The sequence below is a fragment of the Haemaphysalis longicornis genome, unplaced genomic scaffold (assembly GCF_048455015.1).
Source record: "Haemaphysalis longicornis isolate Haplotype H1 unplaced genomic scaffold, Haemaphysalis longicornis Haplotype H1 scaffold_1, whole genome shotgun sequence".
In the NCBI taxonomy this organism is placed as follows: Eukaryota; Metazoa; Arthropoda; class Arachnida; order Ixodida; family Ixodidae; genus Haemaphysalis; species Haemaphysalis longicornis.
The window spans coordinates 421,016,666-421,042,405 of NW_027526203.1; the positions used below are offsets into that span (position 1 = coordinate 421,016,666).

At 43.1% G+C, this 25,740-nt stretch overlaps 1 protein-coding gene across 1 annotated transcript; it reads left to right on the forward strand.

Annotated features, from left to right (window-relative positions):
- The first annotated feature begins 277 nt into the window (after positions 1-277).
- LOC144155644 (protein BANP-like) lies at positions 278-25,439 on the forward strand. The gene is made up of 9 exons (XM_077687223.1): positions 278-458; positions 1,881-2,057; positions 2,145-2,326; positions 2,422-2,429; positions 2,496-2,585; positions 12,077-12,316; positions 15,679-15,800; positions 17,135-17,338; positions 25,217-25,439. The coding sequence occupies exons 2-9, from the start codon at positions 1,956-1,958 to the stop codon at positions 25,388-25,390; spliced, it is 1,122 nt and encodes a 373-aa protein (XP_077543349.1). The 5' UTR covers positions 278-458; positions 1,881-1,955; the 3' UTR covers positions 25,391-25,439.
- The last annotated feature ends 301 nt before the right edge of the window (positions 25,440-25,740 follow it).

Consider the following 25,740-nt stretch of genomic DNA (forward strand, 5'->3'; position numbering starts at 1 on the left):
CTCACAAGGAAAATATTCAGATGGAAAACACTTTTATTACTTCTTAGTTCGAAAACACATTATTGTGAACTAGACTAGTATTACACCGTTACTAGTTCCCCCTAGTCGCATTCTGTACTCACTTCTCTAGCCCTCCCTTCCCCCTCACATCAATGAAGTTTACTCGGTTTACTGACTGACGGAACAATCGGGGCTTATTTGGGTGCCAAGGGGCCAAGGACGCCAAGGAGCATGAAACGGCGAAGAGGCGCTGAGGGGCTGAGGGGCTGAGGTATCATTGGTATCATCATCACGTCTCTAAAGTGACCGCCTTGCGTGTGGGCATCTACGGTCCGCAACGTTAAGTGCTTGAACTGACAGAATACATACAGCTGTTTTCACAACTTTGCAAACGATTCCGCATCAGTGCGTCCTGCAGGAACGAACGCTCTTGTAAACAGTGCCACTGTGGCTGCAAGGTAACTGCCATCAACGTCTTCCGATCTCAAAACCGATCATCCGCGCATTTTAGTCGGTTAACTCCGCGGCTAATATTCCAGCTTGATTCCTTTTAAAATATCTTGGATAGTGGATATTCTAATACCTTATTAGCCAATTGTGTGACGTTCTGTGGCGTAATTCCAGCAGCCGTTATTGCAGCAACGATCAGTAGTAGCATGAGGCCTCTTGGGTGTTACTACTAGCAGCTCACCATGCCATAAATTTCTAGGTCTATCAAAAGCGAACGCGTCAGTTTCCTCGCTCGAGACAAACGTAGCGAGATGCAGTGCCAGTGATGCGAGTACATATCGCGCCAGATAAAGCAGTTTTTAGCTGCATAGCTGATAGCTTTCTGTGATGACGGTTTTCTAGAGCGTTCCTTCTTTTTATGCTTAATGTTCGTGCAACGCATCGAAACGATGGTGCAGTGAACCTAGATTCACAATTTGCCGGCGCCGTCTGGACCTTCGCGTGATCACGACCTGGCGGGCTTTCAACCTTTTATTAAAAGGGCACGTATAGCTCGTACATCTAAAAATTACGATTTAAAAACCGTTTAGGGTTTAGGTGTTGTAAGTGTGATGCCCTTTCATTTGTGATAGAGAACATATGCTCGACAAAAATTGATTGTTTTCTTTTTTTTTTTTTGCGACATTTTGCCACAGGGCATAGGTAACAGGAAAACAATGGACAAAACAGGGCAGGGTACGACACAGAAGGAAAGAAAAAAAGAAAAAGAAAACACAACGTGATGCAGGTGCACTACAGGAAACTGTAGAGTCCAGTTTTGGAAAGAAATTTCAATAGTTTCTTGTAAACTGGGCCGTGCGTCCACAGATGAATATCAGGAGGTCGGCCTGAGCGAAGTCCTCTGGGCCCCATGTGTTGAGCTCGGGTTGATTTAAAGATCCTTTAAAGATCTTGTTTTACTTAAACTTCGCTTGATACAGGGGGTCGTTATTTTGTTTTTGACGCATTCCTATCTAATTACAGTAAGCTCCCCTTGAGACGAATTCGAAGGGGCTGGGAAAATTTGTTCGTAGTGTCAGAAATTCATCTTAAACGGGCTGTTTTTGCATTGCGTATGTCTCAAGAGTGCAGAAGTCCCGTTCGTCTTAACCTTAAAATTCATCGGAACCAAGGTTATCTTAATGAGAGTCTACTGTATTTCCTCTAGTGCGAACACATTGCTTTCTTGCTCGAATCTGATGTGAACAAAGAGGTGCAACACCATTTGTATCATGCACCACTGACCCAAAGGGTGATTGATGCATGTTAGGGTTAAAAAAAAAGTGCAGAAAAAACAATTAAGTAGTCCTTTTTGAGCGATTCTTGCTTTTTTTTTTTTGTAGCAGTGCCTGTATTCCATCATTCAGCCGTGTTTTTTTCTTGCCCAACAGCCTCTTGGGAAATCACCGACGATCCCTCTTGGGAAATCACCGACGATCACATTGCCATCTTATTTTTCCGAGAATATGAAGCATCCCAACAGTGCTGACAACTTGATGAGTGAAGATATTCAGGGTGTCAAGGGTTTGAAACGAATGCGTTTGGGCGACATGGATTCGCCTCACAGTGTAAGTATCGATTCATATGTTTTGTGGTGGCTTTTATAGCAAAAATATTCAGTGAAACTTTCATTGTCTCATAAACTCGTGCTGTAGGCTTTACTCCAGTCCTTCAAGGAAGCCATTTTCGCAAGACTTGAAACATTGGAAAGCCGTCTGGATGCTTTAAACGACCAGTGCCAAACACTGGAAGATAAGATTGACGTGTTAACGACAGCTGCCAAAGATCAGACCTCAGCTGTTTCTCCTTGTCTTGGCAGGTACGTCCGTTTGTCCAGGTAAATGAAGCCCCTTTTTTTCTAATCTGTTTCTTAACAGATGAACTCAAGGCGTTGAGAATGGCCCTAACATTGTCTCTTTCTTACCTTTTCAGCTCTGGAGGTAACAGATTTTTCTTATTTCAGCTTGGCTATGGCTGGCAGTGAGCTTAATAGTTTGGTACCTTAGGTTCTTCTGCTATTGTTTCCATGGATGAAGAGCCTGTAACCGCTTTTGCAGCTGGATCAAGTGTAACCCTCATCACGCTCAACACCGAAGGTAGCCCTGCTCCTTTACATATTGTTTCTGTACCTATTGTGCTAGTGCCATAAAAGGCAGAGCTTCTGGGCACCCAGTTAAATTGGGCAGAAGCTGTGCCTTATCGAAGATTTCATTATTATTAAAGCACAGAGAAAACTGCAAGTGTCAACTGGCTGTGGCAGATGTGTTAGCCAGTGGAGTGTTCACATACGGAAGCAACACCCTCTCTCCCTTCTCCATTGGAATTGGAATGGCCTCTCCCCCTGTCGTTATGACTGTGGGCAGTAGTCCAAAGTGTTAAACTAGTGTCTTTGTTTATTAGTTTCGCAAGGGAGGCAATGGCAGGGTAACTCTCCATTTACCTGGGCTGATGATTTTTAGCGCTTTTCTTGGGGAATAAACGTTATGGTGGGCATCCTTCTGGTCATGTGGCTTAAAGGTCCAGGTTTTCGAAGGTGTCCAAAGTGAAGTATGCGTGTTTGTCGCCTTTAGTGCTTGTATGGTCTTGTACCCATTTTGGGGCGATCTTGGTGTGCGAGTTTGGGAGGTGGGGACATTGCTGAGCTAAGCTTTGGTGTCGGAAAATAAGATGCTCCTCGAAATGATCATAGGTGCTGTGGCCATCTGAGTTGCTCTGTGTACAAAGATGGTGGTGGTCGATGTACCTAGAAACTCTTGCACAGCAGCCCTTCTGAGCGACTACAAAGAAATCGCAGCTTCGGAATTGTTGCCTTTGGAATGTTTTCTAATAGGACTCTGTTGCTGACATCATCTCTTCATTATTCTACTTCTCACTAACGTAAGGCACAGGATAATTGGCTACTGTTTCTTGTGAAGAGCATGGTCGTAATTGCACCTAGGCTAGCCAAGTTTGGTGCTTCCTCTACAAAATGGCTTCTTTTAGGGCGTTTGGTGACACAGTTGGGGATGGAAATTTGCTGACTCTCGCTCCTTATTGAGCATTGGCCATAGGTCAAGATTAGCCGAAATTGTGCACAACAAGTGTCTTCAAAGTGATTTTTTTTTTAAAGCTGAGGTCTGTGATTGCAGGGGTGGAACAGCTGTGCCATTGAGTGCCAAACTTGTTTACCTGTGCCGTCCTGCTCCAAACCGCCCCTATTCCGCCAAACTCGTTTATCAGTGCTGTCCTGGGCCGCAGAGCCCACATTGAGTCGCGAGATACTACCACCATGTTGCCTCGCGCTTGAAAACTGGGCTGAAGCATCGTGTTTTCAGTTTCATTGCGGCTATGGTTTTGGTTTCATCCTGGCTATGAGTGGCTATTGGCAGTGAGCACAGCCACGGGTGGCGCTGCGAAGCTTTTTTCCGTTACGTTGGCTCAGAGATTCTCACGTTTGTCGTCTGCTTCACTCGGGCTCGCTCTCCCTGCTGTTTCTTTGTGCTTGTTTGCACCAGATTTTGCATACGTAACTATTTATCATAATAACAGTCTTAAAGTCGCATACACTAGCTCAGGACGTGATTTGTCAACTTCTGTATTCATCAATCTTTCAAAGGGAACAGCCAGCTGCTAATAACCAACAACAGCGAAAATGCAAGACGAAAACAAATTCCAGGCCTTCGGTAGTGTCGGCTTTGGCAGAAGGCATTACGATTCCCAGTAATCGTTTGTAAGGAGATGGTAAAACAGTTTTTGCAACCTTGCCAAACGCTTGAAAGTATTGTATCCAATGACTTTACGTTGTCGTGCCATGAAAGTATGCCGACCTGCCCTATGGGCCGCGAGAAATGCAGGTAAAGTTCCAAATAACCTGCTGTGTATATAGGCGTGTGCCAGTTTAATGCCAGTTTTTTAACCAGTATGGAGGCTTACTGAGCAAAACGTGTAGCAATTGAGCACGATACCAATAACATAGTTGGTTCAAGCTTGGAAGCTGTGCTCGTTTGCAGGACATGGCGCTATAACCGCTTCCTCCACAAAGTAATCGTGGTTTCAACCTTGTGTGGTATTTGTAGGTGAAAACCAAATCGTAGAGACTTTGGAATGACACACCCATTTTTTTGTTACTGCTTTTCGGTCCTTATAAAAAGTCAGTACGGAGTGTAAACAGTCAGCATGGAGAGGAGCAAGTGCTAGTCAGTTTCCGTCATTTCTGCAGGTGCCCCGCATTAACATGTTTCTGCCATGTCACACGCACGTGCACACATGCACACACATGCACACAGCCACGCACACACACTCAGGCACATACCACACACAAATGCACATGCACTCACACGCACACACACATGCTAGTCACGTGTGCGGTAAAAATACAGCAACAATATGTTTGTTCGACCTGGAGGGATATTTACGGCACATTTCCCACAGCCTACCTTCCCAATGTTCAGATATGCGTTATAGTAAAACTGCACTCAAGAGTAGGAGAAAACTTTGTGTCAGTAAAATCGAGCGGGTTAGTGTATGGGGTCCTCAGTCAAGGGCAAGATTCCTCAATTCATGAAACGCCATCCCCAGTAGACCAGGATTTGCTCTTTATGCCTGAAGGGGTTAGAAAACAGTAAAGAGGTGCTTGGACATATTCATCTATTTCAATTCTTTTTATACTGGAAACCGGCATGTATACTATTTACTGGATTCGATAGCGAGCATATCAAGCCTTCAACACCGTAATCATATCGTAACCGTTCAGGTTGAGTCAGTTCATTATGGTAATGATGATTACAATAGAAATTCGGGGCACAAAAGCTGTCTTCGAGTACCCTGGACAACGTTGTCTGCGCCATTTTGCGGTGGCGTAGCACAAACTTCCGCATTGTATTTGCATGTGAATAAGCAACGCACGCTGCGGATATGCCCCTTCTTGCACGCAGCCATAACAAAAGCCAATTTGGGAAGAAAGGAATGTACGCCATACAGCCTGAAGAAAATATCCACGCGAACTTTGCAAGCCTCGCAAACATCCCCAAACCTCCTAATAAGACGACAAAACATTCATCTGATACAAGTCAACAGCAACAACAACAACAAAGAAATAGAAGACAGCCATTTTATTTCCTGAAGGAATTAGAAGGAGGAATTAGACTGTTGAGTCTCCATAAGAGCACCCAAAAAATACTTTAGGGAAGCTTATTTATTTTGAATACTTATCAAGGAGCTGTATGCACTGAACCTCACAAATAAGCCAGAAAGAACGAGTTACACGCGATCTTACGACCAATACTCTGAAGGAAACTGTTCTCTCTCTCCTCGTGCGTTGAAAACTTGTGCAGGATACAGCTTTAAATTATTCAGGCGTGTCAGAAGCTGACAAAATAACTGAATTACTGGAAATATTGCTTTGTAGTACACTACAGCATCAAAGCAGGCGATTTCGAGCACAAGCACTGCTGGCCCTCGGAAGCGGAGTGTAGCAGACGACAGCGGCGCGAGTCCCTAAGCTGATGCCGGGAGCGGGAGCCAGGGGGCACCACTAAAACATCTCCCTGCCAATGGAAGTTGGCTCTTGCTTAGCTGCTCCACTTTCACTTTGGATTTATTTTGTGTCACATTTGCACAGGTTTGTTTGCCAGTGCAGGCCGCTGTGCCACAATCAATGCAAAATGACCAAAAGTGGGCGAGTTGTTTTTGTGTCACATGGCAAACAGATGGAAAACAAAATGATATTCGCACGAAAGGTTGTAGTTTATTGGAGGTGAACTTCGGTTTAGTCGACCATTTTTGACGAGTGTAGCAGCATGTATTGAACAACTGGTCTTGGGCGCCGTGCCCTCTCTTGTTAATTCAGTTCGCCTTTGTTTTGAGCTAATTACCCATTTTTGCGTGTGAACTTTTGGGTTAGCTTTGCTTGCGGAAGGATGGTCCAGCATTGATTATGCCTTCTAACATGGTCTCATCACGTAGTTTAGGGCGTACGTTCGTCAACTCTCGCAACCCCATGACGGGCGAAGACAAAGCGATGTTCTGCTTTGCACGCCCTGAAACCACTGTTCGATAGAAACAATGCAAGCAAATGCCTTGTTTTATGCAATGCCGTCGTGAGTTCACTTCACACTGCTGTCTACCGGTGCCTGTTATCTGATCCCCTTCAACTCTGCACGTTAGGTTTACCCTTTGAACGGTGATAACGTGCTGCACTCGCTGGGGCCGAAGGGGGATAACTCCGCATATTGTAAATTTCTAGATATACTACAAGAACTGCGTTCCTGGTTCAGAGTAGGTTCTAGTGCACGGTAAAACACCTCATATAGTAGATAAATAGATTAGATAGATTCATTGGCAGGGGGTTTGCTCAGCAGCCTGTGCTATCCCCCCACCAAACGGCTTTTCTGGCTGCTCCAAACCTGCTCCCAAACCCGTGTACCCTGTTCCACCCCTGTGATTACAATATAGAGTGCCCTCCTCATACAGTTTCTTGCATTCTGTCCACTGCACGGGTATTTCTTGCTGGGGCACTTACAAAAATGACATAAAGGACGGAATGTGGAATATGCTGCTTATGGATATCTACAGGATCAAGTTTGTTTTGGACAAGGTTGCGGGTTCGATTCCCGGCTGCGGCGGCTGCTTTTCTGGTGTAGGCGAAAAGCAAAAACGCCCGTGTGCACGAGATTTCGGCGCACAATAAAGATCCCCAGGTGGTCAAAATTATTCCGGAGCCCTCCACGACGGCGCGCCTCATCGCCTGCGTTGCGTCGGCGCGTTAAACCCTACACTCAATCAATCAAAGTTTGTTTTGAACATTGTAGGTACCACGAAGGTAAAATTTGAGGTGCTAAAAGGGATGGTAGAGCAAATTAACCCTATCTACAATTTATATTATTTGTCATATAAACGAATGCATGCTTTTATCTTTTTGGCCATGTAGGTTACTTGTATCTGTATTTACTGATGTGTTCTGTAGCAGAATTTCTGATTATATTTGCACAAATGTTTTAGGGTAGCTTCACACCTTTCAAGGGTCGAGAGCTTAGTGCCTTCAGTAATGAAAAAAATAATGCAAAAATTTGACCTTCACCTGTTTGGTGAAGGTCAAATTTATTTGACCATCACCAAACAGTATATTTCACTATATTCACTAGTATATTCACTATATTATTTGACCTTCACAGTATGTTGTTATTGGCTTTTTTTTTTACATCTTGATTCGTCTGATTTTTTACTAGCCTGTACTTTTTACGATACAACTTTAAACAGTATAATCACATTATTAAAGCCCTCCTGCTCAAATTTCATACAGTATCAAGTGGTGTTGTAGTGGTGGTGTAGTAGTTTTTATGAAATAAGTGACCGTATAAGCAGCCTGCAGGCATGCTGTATTTCAAAGTGCAGATTTTAGTTTTTATTTTCTGTCTGCAGTGCTATTCCTTGACAGTAATTTTTGTTCAGCTGTTTTAAAAAAGGTTTTCTTATTTTGGCCTAATCTTTATGCAGTAAAAGAGCGAAACGCTTTCGTGCTTTCCTAACTTCTTTTGTTTCTTAATACCTGGCAACCTGATTCCATTCATCATCCTGCTCCTCACGTGAAGTAAGGAAGAGGTGATCCATTTGTTATTAAAAAGCATTTCATGATGATGATGTGTCGTAAAAAATTGGTATGCTGCTATGTACAAATTTTTAATAATATAGCGGGAGCGACGACTGACCGGCATGTCAGCGCCTTATCACGGTGTTCACCGGCAAAATAGGCGAGGGTATGCGCACGCGCATACAACTCTCTGTTGTGGGAGCGTCGTCTGCTCCGCTGTTTCTTGTACACCCCCTGCCACTGCATCTGAAGGACTTTGTGCCCCACGCTGCTTACCTACCTTTGGCGGTAGCGAAATGGTCTTGCAAGATAAGAAAAACAGGGGGTGTGTTGCTCTGAGGAGAACAGCGGAGCAGACGACGCTCCCACAACAGATAGTTGTATGCGCGTGTGCGTACCCTCGCCTATTTAGCCGGTGAACACCGTGATAAGGCGCTGACATGCCGATCGGTCATCGCTCCTGCTATATTATTAAAAATTTGGGAGGCTGTACCTAAGCGTGTCAGAATTGCCCATTTCTGGTTATGCAACTGTTCATCAATAAGGTGAGCCTGCGTCAATCAAATAATGGGGATTTCATGTCAGCAGTATCATACTTCTCAGGCTACTGTCAGCCTCTTAGTTCTCCCATTTGAAAATTCTCTGCAGGCTGCTTTGTTGCAACACAGCAGGAAAACCTCACCAAACCTCACCAAAGAATAAGGTTGCTCTAAGCATCGTTTTACTCCGTGTGATTTGTAAAGCAGCCTTTAACGTTATAAATCTCTATGCTGCTGTATGGTGCTGTTGGCACTTAAGTGTTAATTAATGCTACTCGCTGCAGCGGATAAGGCTGTTGAGCTGAAGGTTGTGGGTTCAGTCCCGGCTTTGGCAGCTATTTTTCTTGTGGAGGGGATAATGAAAACACCCGTGTATCAAGATTTCAATGCACGTTAATGATTCCCCGCTGGCCTAAATTAACCTGCATCCCTCTGCTACCCAGAATTTAAAAAAAATTCAGTGTTAATGCAAAAAACCAAGTAGTCAAATGTGTTTGGCTGGGATGAAGTTTGGATATTGTGTAAAGCTTGAGTAGTACTTCCAGGTGAGATGGTGGAGGTCATCTTGTGTGGAAATATGACGGTATGGGCATCTTGGTGAAACATGAAGGGAGCACCACTTGAAAGAGTCGCAGGAGTGTAAACTGAGTTGATGATGTATTTATTGAAGATAAGATTTACTCAGAACATAGGTAGGGATTAAGACCAGATATAAAGCCCGAAAGGGTGACGTTTTGGCAATTTTGCGTTTTGAATTTTGTGTATCAGATTAGACGCAGGGCTTAATGGGGGGGGGGAGTAGTAGTAGTGCAGGAGGAGTCACTTCAGTGTAAACCAGTGCAGGGACTAGGTTTGAATGCTGCTGTGCTGCAGCACGATTACAAGTGCAGGTATCCTTATGTCCTGGTACGCAATCAATACAGACAGTTACATCGGAGCAGGTTAGTATGAATGGCCTTGGGGACGAGAAAATTGACTGAGGAATGTCTTCGCAATTCTTGAGTGGTTTCAGAGGAATCTGTTAGGGTACATATGCTTGGTGGGATAGGGTGAGAGCCATAACTAATAAAGTTGAGAATGGATATCATGGGGTATATAATTCAGCTTTGAAGTAGGTGGATTGGCCAGAGGACATACAGGAAACATGCACAGCATAGATCATTGCTGTGTCCTCATCATAACCTCTGGAGTGGAAAGTAGAGCATATTATTATCAAGTATAGCATAATGTTTTTATAGGCGGCTTGGCTGCATTAGCATTGTTAGGAAGTTCTACTTCAGTTGTTGCGGTTTATGAAGCTTCAGAGCTCAAGTCACAGCCTGTGTGAATTTAGTCTAGTGATGCTGTGCTGGTGAAGACTGGGAAGGATAATCTTGTGTTTGTTGAACTGAAATGAAATGCTTTACTTAAGTAAAATAATAAAATGTTTTGCTTTGACCTTTCTTGGCAAAACTTCATTTATCTCAATAAGTGTTCAAGAAGGGTTTCTGTGGAAGGAGGATTTGGATAGATCAATATTAAGAAAAAACTAAAGGCTGAGTAAATTTTGTTCTAATTGATAGTTCTCATTTTTCAAAAATCTTCATGCATTTGTTTCAGAACGATCGATTCGTTGTTTAGAAATGAACATAAAGCTGTCATTTATGTCTCTTTCATTTCTCTTTCATTTTTTGTGACTCACAATATATATAAACGGAAAACTAAAAGCTGAGCAAATTTTTGTTTTAATCGGAAGATAAAATTTCTAAACCCTTTTTTTAAAGCCTGTTTTTTGTTTGGCAATGATTGATGCTTTAAAAAAAAAGTTGAAGACGGAATTTTTCTCTCATTTTCCCTTTCATTTTTCTGCAACTCAGAACAACAGGCCAGAAAAACGTGCGAAGGGACCACTTTCAAAGGTGACCGAGCTGGGGTGGCATGCTGCCACCTAGGAGGATGTTTAGAAAATGCTTGCACAATTTCCCAGCATAAGGGATCAGGGAATCTGATAGCCAGAGTAGGCGCTTAGCCGATTATGCGAGTAATTTTTTACTTTTGCTGGTAGTTGTCGTATATATAGGTGGTGGCAGTAAAAAGGGATCAAAGCTCTCGCATCCACCCGCCTAAATCTTTTGAGTATACTTGTACTACATGGCAAAACATTACCAAAATCAAAACTGAAACAAAGCTTACTGCCTGTGGTAGTGACAGAACCTGTTCAGAAATGGTTAAAAGCTGAAGTTCTTGCCCCTTCAAAAACAGGTGCCCAGCAGAAATTCCAAACGTGTTTAATCAATTCTTTCTTTCTTTCTTTTTGCAGAGAGGCATTTAGACTAGTGCCAAAAAACACCATTTAAGATTCACGATTCGCAAATTGTAGTGCAGAAAAATGCATGCTTTCGTGATGTCCGTTTTTATGCATTTGGCATTTTCTGTGTGTAGCCGCGAGTGGTATACAGTTAAAACTCGATCTAACGAAGTCATTGGGAACCGCAAATTATTTCATTAAACCTAGAATTTTGTAAAGTTGGGTCTGTCATTTTACAGGGAGTTGATTCCATAAGTTTGATGTCTAAAGGGAGGCGCATCCCAGTAGCTACCATGACATCTTAATTGCGGCGGCCGTGGCGCTTGCCTGCCGATAATTTTGCGGTGCGCTAAAAGTCCTCGGTGAAAATATTAAGCCAGTCGGAGCTTGCCCTGAAGTCGTCGCGCCCCAGCAGACTGGCAGAACAGAACGCTTTTCGTTCTACCACCCACTTCCCCACTAAGCAGAACGTTCTTGGTTCTCATATCCTTGAACTACGTAAACAGGGCTTCCTCTAACTTCTCATGCGGAGTAACCTTGAGGTTATTTGTCCTCGAAGCAATTTCAGATGAAGTGTCATGGATGGTGATGTCCTTTCCTTCGTGATTGAGGAAAGCGTGGTGCCTGGCACGCCATGTTCTGTGGCCACTGGACTGTTGAGTGCATCTTGTAGAGCTCCCTAAAAACGAAACTAGATGCCTCTTTTTTTTTCTGACATGGTGGAATAGTCTTCGTCGTGTTCTGATGAAACGCATTCGAAATTCCTCCTGTTTTACATGTGCCTGTTTCTTGAAATGCTTCGATAAATTGGTACTGGTGCTGAATCTATTTCGTTAGATCGAGTTCACAAAAGCATTGAGCCGTAAAGGCACCTGCGGAGGAATCTGAATTTGTTCATTTGTTTGGGAAATTCATGAGAGTGGGTTTCGTTAGATCGAGTTTTGACTGTATTTGTATTCATGGCAGTTCAACCTGTTGATGTACACCACCTTGTTTTTACAATTAGGTGCCCCTTTAAGAAATCGCTGACAGAGAACTGAAAGTTTGTTGGCATTGCAGAAACTTTATTGTAGCAGTGTTTGGGGTAGTAGGATGTAAGTCTACTTGGAGTTAGTGAGCTGGGGTATTTTGGTCATTTCGGATGTTTCGGGACTACTGACAGATTTTCTTTTCATCGTTTTTGCGGCGTCGTAGCGGACTACCCCCAGGGCTGTTGGCTGGGAGATGAGAACAATCCGGAGATGCGAGTCCGCTGTCCAATAAACCCGACAACCTTGTTTCACATCAACAATACGTGCAACACCCCTGAGAAGATGGCCCTAACGTTGCTCGACCACCTGTTCGACAGAGAGACACAAGCCCGTTCCAACATATCAGGCTCGGGGAAGCACAAGAAGCAGCAGCTGGACCCTTTGATGATCTATGGCATTCGGTGTAAGCTCTTCCAACTAATTTGATACTTGTCTTTGCATAGTGGAACAAGTGGCAACCGTGTACAAAACTACCACCTACAAGCGGTTTCGTCTACCAGGGTTGAAACAGTCGTGCCCTCCCAAATTACCACATCCTTTCCGCTCCAGACTACAGAAGCGAAAGCTTTTTCTTTATGGGCTCTGTTTAATTTTTGACACTATCAAAAAAGAGCACAAAATGATTTCAATATCCCGACAGAGTTGACTGCCGCCTGTCATATCGTGTGACAAAGCAACTGCTCGTGTGTGCAGCCTTTAACATGCGTTGGTATGGCATCCAGCAACATAGCACGCCGCACACATCTGTGTATGGAGTGTTGACATTACCTGCACTGGAAGGAAAAATGCACTTGTGTGAGGTAGGAAGTGAATGATACACATTTTATAGGTGTTGTGATACATGATCCACTTGCTTGGCCCTACCCAACCTTGCTTAACTGAACCCAACCAAACCCTACCCAAACTATTTTTGAGTATTTTGCAAAGGTTTCTTCAGCAATGGAAAAGTTTTCTACCTCTAGAATAAGTAACAAATAAAATGCCAAAGCTGTGTTTGTCTTTAAAAATTGTGTATAATAATTTCATTTCAAGTAATTTAGACGAACTTTAGAGAAGGTTTTGAATGCTTCAAATCCAGTTAATTAAACTAAAAATAAAATCACTGCACCAGCCAAAGTAATGTGGTTACTCTACGGTAAAATCTAACAGATTTTTTGTTCTTTCAGTAATACAGGTGCAGTGTGTGAAATAAGGTTTTACATGACTCATGAGCATGTATTAACTGGTTAATTTGTCACAATGCAATTAAATACGGCATCTGTTTATGGCTCCCAAAGTCTGTGCTATATGCAGAGTATCTTGCATAGCTTGCAGTCAAGCTTTAGAAATCTGCCTTTGTAAGGCGAGTGATCTACATCTGCGCTGCCTGAATGCACTTAGCAACATTTTTCTGCGTGGCTTAATTAGAAATTCACGAATGGATTTTTAGTTCAAGGACGTTTGCTGCATTTTTAACATGCACGGTTTTAGGGCATCCAGAAAGGCTCCTAATGCTTCAGTTTCTGGAGAAGTCTCAGTGACCTGAACACTTTTTTCTTGCTTGGAAAGAAATGTGTCAGGTTAAGGCACTGGTATTGAAAACAGCTGGAGTGTGTGCCAGGAGGATGAGGTGCTTTGTACTTGTGCACTCCTTTTCATGGGATGAAGAATGCTGATGTGTAAGGGAGCTTTTTGTGGCAATTGCTTTTTTCTCTTTGCTTGTTACAACCTAGTCATTGCAAGAATCCAGCAACGTCCATTTTAAGCGACAAAATTACAATTCAGTTTTAACTGAAGAATTGACAGGCCAAGTCCTTGATGCGAGTGAGAATGCTGAAGAAAAATTGTGTGTAACTCGGCTCATTATATAAATATAAGCACCCTGTACATGTGTGGGGTGTGTGTGTATATATAAAGAAAAATATAAATGCACTGGAGAAATATAAGAGGGATGAGGGATTTTGGGAATGATCATATTAAAGGAGTTGGGGGAGTACTTGAGGGAGTATGATACTGAATTCTTATGTGCCCTTTTTATGGATGCTCAATGGCCTAACAAACTCGAAGCAGCACTTTAAATACTTGAGTATGCAGTTATTAATTACATAGAACGGCCTGAAAACCGTCAGTTTCGGTTTCCATCGCTTCCATCCCAGCGGGCAAGCATGACAGAACCATGCTATGACCTCGCCATTTTGTGCAGGCATCAGAACACTACGTAGGCCGGTGGAGGCGTTTCGACCGCCCCACCACTGGAGCTGAGTGGCTGAGCTGCCTGAAGATGTTCAGGCCTACCATTGCTTTGGATATTTGATGAGCACTTTCAATTGAAGTCCTGACGGTGATTTGTATTGAAATTTTAGGCTATATTATCAGCTGCTTTTCCACGTGTGGAACAATGTTTTTGGCAAGAGTGCCTTTCTGGGGAGCGGTTATGCCTGTAGCTCTGCCTACTTGCTTCAGTTCGTGAATGCTGTCAGTGCCTAGTCGCCGCTCACCAGGCCACGCGGGTGAATGGATGTCACGAGTTTCTGCGAAATGTCGGAGGCACAGGGCTACTTCACCCTCTTTTCCCTACCACGGAGTGATTTGACGCTGTCCAATTGCTGCACGCTGCCTCGTGTGCTATTCTGTTGACGCGATAAATGAGGTCAAATTAAAGTATGTTCCACACATTGCAGGCAGCTCATATTTCAGTCAGGGCATTTATTCTGTTGAACAAAGGAAGCAAACTGTTAGCAAAACAAAATATTAGCCCAAAAAATTGGTGTCAGTACCCCTTTAAGATGATTGCTAATTCTCTTTTAGTTCTAATGAAACAGAGTGATTCTAATAAAACAAAGTTCTAATAAAACAGAAAACACACGGGGGAAAGATCTGCACTACCGTTTGGTAGTGCAGAAAACAAAGGGGAGTTTCGTTGGTTGTATATCGAAGGAAGGAAACGAACCCACAACCTCCATATGCAATGTGTTGTGCTCTCCCCGGTAAGCTACCACGGCGGCTGCCTCCCTCCTTGTCGACTTTTTGTGGCGCCTGGAGAGACTCGACCAGTGCTGCCCCTCAGCTGGTGCAGGAGATGCAGAATGTCTTATTCCCTCTGTGGTTACACGTGGCGACCGCAGAATAAAAAAGATGTTCTGCTGTATCTAATTTAGTAACTAGCTTCACACTCCTTTTGTAAGCATAGCTACTCATGACTTCTGTAATCTTCATCATTCTGGCTGGTGGTGCATAAAAAATGTTGTGAATTCGGGGCACGTGCAGGAATAACGAAGCTGTGCACACCTTTTTACTGTAAAATCAGAACTGATTTCTGGAGAGTGTCTGTCAAATAAGCCTTGCTGGAACAAAATCATTCTTATTACTCAATCAAATACGAGTGCTGGGGGTTGGGTCTGCACTGCTTGTGTAGTGCTACTTTGTGGGATATTTTAATGAACAATTATAGTGTGCCAACAACAAGGCTGTATAGCTGCAAAAACAAAAAATGCACAGCTTACAGTTTGGGTGAAAAAAGAAAAAAGAAGAAAACAAGTTGAAATGGTCCAGAACAAATGACACTTTTGTTTGCGAATAGAGCAACCCAGGGATTGTATTTACTAAATCCTTCCTTTTGCACTAATTGCTTTTAGCATTACTAAGCCAATGTACAGTAGGAGCAAAGTAAAATTGAATCTCTTTTTTTACTTTGTAAGAGAATGGTCTGTTAGAAGTCCTTCTGGCCATGTCTGCTGTGAGGAAATTTTTTATGATTTAAGCTCCCATTTTATGCTCTGTTTTCAGGTCACCTAACACATTTGTTTGATGTCACCAATACTGACTGGGATAGAATTAAGCTGAATATTGATTCAAAGTGTCGTACTGCATTTCGGCGCAAGAAGAAGGGTCTGCCTTTGTGCCCAAAGGTGAGCTGCAATGAACCTGTTACATGAGCTAGTGACGTGATTGCTCTTTTTAAGTTTGAAAACCGAGAAGGTCACGCAAATTGTAAATGAATAAGATTGCTGACCGGATGTTGCGTGCACTCTTAGAACGTGAAAGTGTAGTTGTGTTGCATACACTTATCGTATTTTTATATCAGTGATGCTGATTATAACAGACTACAAGAAAACAGTCCAGCAGGAAATGTCATTTGTATTATGTAGTTGAATTAAGCTGAAAGGCATAGAACAAAAAATGTTTGCACCATGAAACTTCACAGGGCTTTGGTGTTATTTTAGAAAGGACTTAGGTATAAGACAGTACTTGGATAGTCTTGGCTAACTGCAGGAACTTATTGCTTATGATGGTGAGATCCTTGAGTGGATACCACTGGCTTCTGACATAAGCGGAGGGACTTGTACCGTTGTCGTCTTCCATTGAGCATGGTTGCAGTTTCTGTGTTTGAGCTCGCCTGTTTCAACAATTGACTGCACCGAAAAGCAATTTTTCTATAGTTCAATTAGTATATTATGAAGTTCTGAGGCCTCTAAATGCTTTCAGTGTGTGTCCTGTAACAAATAAGCAACATTTCAGGGTAAATCGTTTTTGCTAAGTTATCTGTGAAGTCTAATTTCAGGAGCTGCCTAAAAAGTATTTGTGAGTATGTAGGAAGAACCCTGATGTGCCAAAGTATTACTTATGAAACTGTATTGTGCCCCATGGAATCAGTTGTTTATTTAGTGGAAGCCTTAGTTTAATTCAGTTTAATGTATTAGTAGACCACAAAAGAGGAAGTGCCGACTACCGGGATGTTGTCACATTGGTTTGTACTATCGGAGCCTTTCAGTTTCATGTATTTCATGGTTAATATTGACTTTACACTCAATTAGGTCGCTAAATGAGGTTGCTAAAAAGAGAGTATCTGCTTTAACAAGAGATTTTTGTTGCCAGCCTACTTGCCACAAGCCTGCTGGCTAACGTGACCTAAAGGTGCATTAAAGCTTTAAAGCTAGCAAGACAGGTGCGAATAGCTGATTTGGGTCTGCTGTTTAAAGGCACAAAATGGCTACCCCGCATTTGAAAGAAGAACAGTATCACAAGGTGGTGTGCATCACTGTAGCAGACTTCTACGATTAGCTGCACTCGTCACAGTTTGACAAAGGGTCCCATGTGAAGAGTGACTGCTTTTGTGGTCGCAATATTTAGACTGCTTTGTGAAAAAGTTTTAAGCATACGACTCTTGATGACAGAGCTCTTAGCCAGGCTGCTTGCTTGCATGTGTCAGTGTGTCACGCAAGCATCCTGTGTTCCTCTCTAGGTGGCCGGCTCCCCTGTGGGAACAGCCGCCGCCCTGAAGTCTGGAGGTGCCCAGAATGAGCCCGAGGTCTCTGACGACAGCATGAACAGCATAGAGCTGGTGCCCCAAGCCTCGGAGTTCTGCACCTTCTCCCTGCAAACGATTGAGGATGGAAACAGTGGGGATGCGGAGCTGGCTGCAGCTGCAGCTGTGCCTGAGGGACAGGTACGGCGGTTCTTTCACTGCTCCTCTCTGAATAGTTGTGTTCCTGGGGTTTTCTGGCTGTGGCCTTATGGATGCAGTGGCTTTTTGTGGTCTTCTGGTTGAGGTAAAATATTAAGAGGGCATTAGAGAAGTGTTAGGTCACTTGTTGTAATTATTCTTGGGTATTTGTTAAAATGAAGCTTCACGGCATTCTACATGAAGGTATTTGCAGATATGAGAACATGTTTTGTAACTGCAGTAAAGGACTACTGACTATAATTTCTAAAGTTGATATTATACAGCTCACCTACTTAACTCTTTCGCTACCGCCGGAAAATTGACTAATTTTAGGGGTCCAAGACAACATTTTTTTTCCCTGCTAAAAAATTGGTTAGGCACTAATTGCCGGAGCACAAAATGCAGAATATTTAACGGCATTTCCAGTAATACCAGTTTTTTAAAGGTTTCTATATATCATAGTTGTAAAAAAAATATCAAAACCAAAATTTTTGTCAAGTTGTCGAAAAAAATGATAAAAAAGGAGTTGTGTATATCAAACCACCGGTAGTAGAAAAAAATTAGAATATACATTTTGTAGGAAAACATTTCAAAGACACGCCCTAGAAAAAATGTCAACTTGCACGGAACAGTTTGTCAGATATAAAAAAAAAAATGTTAGCATGCACGGTGCTCGTGTCATGCGGTGAAGCCCAACCTCCAATTCAAAATGTGCAATTTCGGGTGGTTTCCTGGAATAAATCTGGCGGTTTGTCATTATCATAGGCACCAATTTGCCCCCACATAACGTAAAAACATCTTGTCAATGGCTGACTTGGCATTTACAGCGAGCACAATATTTGGGACAAGCACGCGATGCGGAACAAAACATGCATGAAGTTGAAAACGGAACGCCGTGGCTGACGCTTGTTGTCGTTCACGGTCAGTTATCTCTCAAAACATAAAGCTGAGCTTTATTATCATCTTCTTACTCGCAATTGTAGCCTTGCTCGCAAAAATGAGGTACGATGAGCTAGAATCGTGCCCTGCGATCTTTGGCCGAGTAGCAGTTGCGCGCTGAAAAAGATCAGCACAACGAGCCTCCCCTATTGCAGCGCCACCTAACATTTGTCAAATGAAACAGTACAAAAACTTATCAGAGACTCCGTCCGGATAGACAGTTCAACTAAGCAGCAACATTAGACACCCGGATATACCCTCGCATGGAAACGAAACTGGAAGGCGAACAGCTGGCAGTGTAAGGCCGGTTTGAAGCGCTGTCCTCGGCGGAACAGATATCTGGCGACTGGGTGTGACCTTTTGACTTGCATCTGAAGTTCTTATCGAAGAAATCGGGTTAGGATGGGGGGAAATCAGGACCGCCATGCTTTGTTCGAGGATCAGTCGCGGACGCTTCAGGCGCCATGGCAGGTAGCCTTGAAGTTGGGTAACTGCGTAGTAGCGCTAAATATGAATTTCGCGATGCAGAAACGAAACCGAAACTGTTGTAAACTGTTTGCGAATGGTCCTGGGGTAAGTAGAACTACCACAGTACTTAGAACAACGTGCGCAATGGCAATAAAACTGCCTAAAATCATAAAGTAGCTTTGCAACCAGGCACCGCTTGACATTTTCAGCCGATTTCTGGGATTGTTACTGTCAGAGCGCGAACATGACGATTGAAAATCGTTTGCTAGTTCCCCATTCACGCCCTGATAGCAAAAAACAAGCGCTGGTGCAGAGTAATTACGAGTTGCACGCATTCTTCGTTGGTTGCCGTGACGCGCGATCACCACGCTCCTTTTCCACACCCAGGTGATTCAAAAGCGTGTCAAAAATCACATTTCCGTTGCAAAAATGAAAACAAAACTGATTTAGAAAGGCCATTTTCTGACCTAACTCTGAACAGCTTTACTTGTTAGAGAAACGCCTGGAACGCTATGAAAAGGCGCTCCCAAAAGTATCGATCAAATTGATCGATTTTGATAGGTGCGGTAGCGAAAGAGTTAACATGCTGGGATATCTTGGACAATGTATGAATAGTACGTGGAACAAATCTTAAATTGGTTTTAGTCTGTTCCGATGGACTAGTTCAGTAGTCAACACCCTACAACATTGATTCCAATGCGATGTATGCATCATATGTCATGAATGTGGGATGTGACATAACCTGTGCGACGAGCTGATGACGTAGCACTGGCAGCAATCACGAACTGACACAAGTAGCCGCAGTTACAGCCTGTCAACACTTATTAGAAAAGCCCTCAGTGAAAACGTCTACATGCGGGCGGGAGCTGATAATATGGATGAAAATGGCACCAGAAATCATCACCTGTGCCACTAGCAAAAGCGGTCAACTATTGTACTCAGCAGTGGTTGGCCTAAACTTCTTCAGGCACCCAGCCCGAAAAAACCCTGGCTGCTTTGAGCATTTTGAAGCCATCCTTCTGGCTACAAATAATAAGGCCTTGCTCATGCGAATGTTTGATGATTGGTGTGCCATTCATGGGCATGCACATGGTGTTTTACTGGAGGCAGAAACCTTCATCAGGTGCACATGTTGCTTTCACACTTGTTTGCGCAAAGTTTTTGCCATCCGTTCTCTCAAAAGTGTAACTGAGGATGTTTATTATGTTGCATTTAATTATTTGTCACACTGTCATGTATTTTAACTGCTGTTTTATGATTGCTAGGCCAGTAGGCATTATTAAAAGCAGCAAGAAGAAAACTTAAAAATTTGATGTCAGCACTTCCTGAGGAATTTGCCAGGAACAATTTTGGAAAAAGTTGCTAATCATCCTGTTTGTTTGCATATGGAAATTGTGTAGGAAAGTTTATAAAATATGAGCGCACACAGAGAGTTGATTGGAAGCACTTCATCTGTACAAAACAATTAAAAACACTTTATAAAACAAATTTCGCATAATTGGCTTCACTGCAGCAACTTTGTTATGTACTGGCGACTTTGAGCAAAAAGCAGTCTAAATTACCAAAGCCACGCAATATTGGAATTGACAAACTTCAGTTTCACTGAACAGTCACACTATTCACAGCAGGAACAAAGTGGAGTACCCTATGCATTTTCAACCAGTTTCAGAGAATACATGTTTTTGTATTTTTGTGTTACATGAAGCTAATTTCATAAAATGTACTGTCTCTGTGTAATGTGAAAGGGAGTGGCCAGAATGAACAGGAGTTGGGATTCAGGTCATTATTTTCCAAAATCCTAGTGCGGTGACTGAATGTCCTTTTTATTTGCTACTTATGGGGGTATTTAACATCACCACCCCCTAAATATTGCAGTTTTAGTGCTCGGGTTTAATTTGTGGCTCTCTCACAACTTGGCATGCAAGCACCTGCATCTCGCATAAATGTGCAAAAATAAACTTAACGTTATTCAGACATAGAGTGGGGCAGTTTTAACCAGGAATGTGCGATGATAGAGCTGGTGCATGTGTGAACGTGAAGCACTTCATGCCGTGCTATCTGAACCCTGAACTCGTTGAGGAAACACGAGCCTGTACTGTGTTATTCTGGCTAGTGGGGTTTTGCAGCGGAAGCGTTCATTCAGGGAACGGAAGCGTTCATTCAAGGGACTCAATGATGGCTGTAGCTCTTAAATCCGAAGTATCAGAGTCTTATTGGTGTTTCAAATTTTTCGGAAATTAAGCTAAGGTACCACATTGCTGGAAAAAACTTCACACAAATACCTGCCCAGGTGTGCATGTCCTGCATCAGCATCCACTAAGTATGTGTATTTATAAAGTGTATTATCACACGGGTGAAGTCAAGGTTTGAAAAGCTTGCTCTTTCGTGCGATGTCTGGTGCAGGAATTTTCATTGAGCAGTGTATACGGCATGTTTCGAAGGGACACTAAAGGGAAGAAACTGGCCTGTATCGATACATTACGGTGCCGAGAATCTAAATACACCATTCCCACAACTAGCAGTTGTTTAATAAGACCTAGGCTGCGGATAGGCCACACACATGCGACGCACTCCCACCTGCTCACTGGAACTTCGGAACCCACGTGTAGCAGGTGTGGAAAGGGCTTATCCGTAGTCCACATACTAATCACATGCAAGGCACTTGACACAACACGACACAAACATTTCCCTGAATTATACAGACGACACATTCCTTTGCACCCATCATATTTTTTAGCCGACGAACCCATGTTTTCTAGTCAGCGTGTTTTTAAGTTTTTAGCTGAGGTGAACTTTCTGCAGCTTTTGTCATATCACATGTAATCATCCTGGCCCTATACACCAGCCATCTCCATTGTCTTTTGTTTTGCATCACTTTTACTTTTAGTCACATGTTTTAGTATGTACGGTCTCATCATAATTCAGTAACTTCTTCTTTGGCGCTCTTTGCCCATAGTCGGCCTTGCGCCAATAAAACCCAACTATCATCATCATCATGTTTAATAAGACAGAAAATGTCAGAAACGTGAAAACAGGGGACGACGCCCAGTACGCTTTTGGGTACCATGTTTGTGACGGCACAAAAGTGGTGAACGGCGAGAGTTCATTGCAGAAGCATGTATAGTTGTTTTCCTGAAATAAACAGTTCCTAAGTGGTTGAGCACGTTAAATAAACGTAAATCAGAACTTTTCGTGAGCTCATCGTATCTAAAAACACAGACTACAGCTTTTATACACTGAGGCAGGCTGCTTGCCTCACTATTCCGTCAGCTATCATACTTTCAGTTCCGTTTTCGAAAAGCATTGGTGCGCAACTAGCGAAGTCAATAACCTACGACGGTGAACACCCGAACTTCTGCAAGCAATATACTTGGCAGGGAGCAGCTGAAGTCTTTCATTAGGATCACCAGAAGTACAAGACGCACTGCAGGTGGTTAAGCGAGCCATGTGAGCTTCCAATCTCCCGTTCTCCGCGTGCGGAGGAGTGGGAGGAGGAGGAAGAGTAACACTTTGTTTAAAATGTTGCTATCAGTAAAGTGCGCTTGGTTCGAACATAACCGCCCGTGAAATGGACTTACTGTGAGTGGTTATCTGATCGACCCACCCATTCGCTTCAGGCCGCCGTTGATAATCCGTAAAGTGTGCGTCACTCTGCGTGGGCAACGACGACTACTGGACACGGCTGCCATGAAGAGGGTTTATTTCACGCTAGGTTCGTGCTGCGTTAAAGGAGAGAACATGAGACAGCTGTGATCACCAGGAGAGGTGATGTAAAGGCGCCAGCCTGAACGGTGCCAGCCGGGAGCCGCGGACGCAGCGCTTGATATTTGGAACGGCGCTGGTTGCTTCAAAATGCAGCGCTCCATGGTCGTAGTTCTATGGGGTCTGGGATGCCGGAGTATGCAGGCACACCGGCCGCTCGAGCATCTAAACACATTTCTCATTCTGTCGGTGAAAAATCAAAAGTCCAAGCCACCCTCCTTGTCCAGAGAAACGTTGCCGTTGTAGAACTGTGCGCCGCCGCCGCCGCGCCGCGCAGCCGCTGCGAGCTGTATTGCTCGCGCCGCTCTGCGTCGCTGCCCAAGCCCCCAGAGTGAGCACGGGGATTCACTCCTATTTTGTGACTCAATGGCTGCGTCACGAAAAAAATGAAAGGGAAGCGGGTGAGAGAAACATTAGCTTTATTTACTTATTTCTCAGCAAATAACGCATCATTTCTCGTCAAACAAAAGCGGAGATAGCTACAAAACGTATGATCTTTCAGTTTATACAAAATTTTATTTAGCCTTTAGGGTCCCTTTAAAGATGTGTACCGAAAAACCTGCCATGGCTGGTATACCATTTGAAATGCCAGTTGTGCACCTGCTTTATCAAGCATAGTTATTTCAAATTATCGCTCGTATTGAATGGGCCAAAAATCCTCTTGAAAGGTGGGCCAGTTGGATCATCTGATCCAGCTATAGTACATTACTAAGGACTAGGGACTATAGTACGTTACGAAATGCAAGGAATGAAGAGACACGGCATGGGCGATCCGACGTAAAGGTAAATGGCGCGTTATGTATGTATATTGAACTGTGGTTGCCTTGTGTATTCAATGTATCAAATAGTGGATCCCTCCAAGAAGGCTCTCCCTTAAAGGGACAGACAACCGATTTTTGCCAGTATATGTTCCCCATCCCAAATGATAGCTAGTTAGGTTTTTAAATCCCTTAACAAAAAACGGTTTTGCTGGTAACGCCCTAGAACTTTTTAAATGCAAATTTTTAGATCTACAAGCCATATGTGTCCTCCCAAAACTAATGCTGGCAACCATGACATACAGTCGTACGGCAACATACTTTTGTCTGTATGCGAGGTGAAGCGATATTTAAAAACTTGTCCCCAGCTAAAAAAAGTGTGAATCGCAGGCTTTCTTATTCCTTTATGGGTTTTTTTAATTCACTAGTCTATTTTACATGAAGGCGCCATCTGTTTGGATGGACGATAGGTAGAATCTGAATTCACATTGTGGAGGTCGGCAGTTCAAATCTGCTCGGGTGCATCCTTTTTTTTTTAAAGCTGCCGTTGGCATATTTGGAAACTGAAATCGAATATTTCGGCAGAAGAAACGCCCCTGACTCGGGCAGAATCGTCAAAGAGCTGCTTCACTGGGTCTGTTCACTGAACGCTGCCGTTGATTTTGGGCATAGAGGCTCACTTAGCCTCACTGAGAGCAACCCAGCAGTGGCGGGCGGTGTGTATTAAAAATTGTCAAAATAATGTTTAAAAATACATATTATACAGTTTAAAATTGTACAAATACCTGTGTTAAAAGGTTTTCAATAAGTGAATAAACGTTTCAGAAGTTACAGTAGCTGCTAGGTTTGCAGGTCACGTGACCGGGACACATATTGTAGTGTCAAGTTTCTACACTACGAACCGCCACCCTTCCGATTTCAAAAAGTTTGGTGCCAAATTAAAATTATTTCTGGCAATTTGTTTATAAATTGCTTGTGGTTACCGGGCTAATAAACGCTGCCTTTCATACGAGCTAGAGAACATATGCGTGACAAAAAATTGTGGTCCGTCCCTTTAACATAGGTGTTGTGGCACTGGGGTTTGTGTAAAGCAAGTAATACAAGTGGTTACATGACCCTGGGAGTTTGGCTTTCAGCAATACCATTAACTGAAGGAACATGACACCAGGCTATTTTTGTGAAACCAGACATTTGGGAAATTTGCTGAGATGAATGTTGCCTTCTGCGTGCTTTGTATTTTGGGAGCTTGGGTATTTTGGGAGCTGGTTGCTTGTACTTACAGATGATTTATCATATTCTCTTGTTTCAAAGAGACATTTTTTTCTATCAACACCACAGCTCTGTCGCTGAGAACAACTGCAAGCAATGAATAAGTATGGATATTCACTCGTGAAGTCATACTGATGGCGTTGCTTTGAAATTCACCCGATTGATTGTTTGTGGGAATACCTTCCGCCTAGCTACGTTGTGTTCACCAGATGTAATGACAGAAGTTTTGTTGCCTTTGCCTTATCGTCTTTTGCACCCAAAAGTACTCATGGGTCGTGCATGTAACCGCAGAGATCCACAAAGTATGACTAGCAGAATTGAAACCTCACAAAGCAATGGCAGAATTGAAACCTTACTTACGTGAGCTGGAAAAAAGTAAAAAATTAAAGCAGGTGCGTTCTTCCACATGACTCGCATGAGTCAATGAATGTGCAGAGTGGAAAAGGGCGAAACAGAGAAGGAAGAGGACATGCCTGTATTAGAGTCCACAAAGGGTGATGCTACCATACTGAGTTAGAGGGATTTTGTTTCTACAGACTCCTGTGTGTTCCCTCTGGTGATGTATCTGAGAAGTGCTGAACCATGGGCAAGCTGTAAATGTCTACTTTGTGCCAGTGAATGTATGGTAGACTGTTCCGTACGAAGGGGTTAACACCTTGTCACTCCTTCTGCTCTCTTTGCACAGGTGTTTTGCACACAGCATGGTGACTTCCAGGTTGTCCACGCAACTCCTGAGCAAATTGCTCAAATCCAGCAAACGCACCAGATTCAAATTTTGAATAGCAATCACATACTGGCAACAGCAGCTGTTGATGGCGCCTCAGAGGATGGGGCAGCCACAGTCGCCATAATTCCCTAGTGCAACTGCACGCAGTGTAAATAAATGCCTTTCTTCTGTCACAACCTGACATTTTGTGCGACTTTTGACTTGCCAGAGGCAGAAAATAAGCCATCACTTTTTCATCTACTAAAGCAGAGTATCTGGGTTCATCAGATGCGCTAAACTTATTATCATTTACTGTTGATAAAAGTACCTAGGTTTGCTAAGCTGTGTCATCATTGCCATGAATTTGCAGCTTAGACAGAAATGCTTGTTCTTTAACTTTGTAGTTCTTACTAGAGCATTATTATTTAAGTTGACTAAAGGCATTAATAAGTTCTAATTACTCATAAAAGCATCTGTCATTGCTTTATTAGGTGTTAACACCT

Coding starts and splice junctions, on each gene's coding strand:
- LOC144155644 (XM_077687223.1), top strand. CDS start 1,956: ATGAAGCATCCCAACAGTGCTGACAACTTGATGAGTGAAGATATTCAG. Junction 12,317..15,678: donor GATGATCTATGGCATTCGGT/GTAAGCTCTTCC, acceptor CTCTGTTTTCAG/GTCACCTAACACATTTGTTT. Junction 17,339..25,216: donor CAGCTGTGCCTGAGGGACAG/GTACGGCGGTTC, acceptor CTCTTTGCACAG/GTGTTTTGCACACAGCATGG.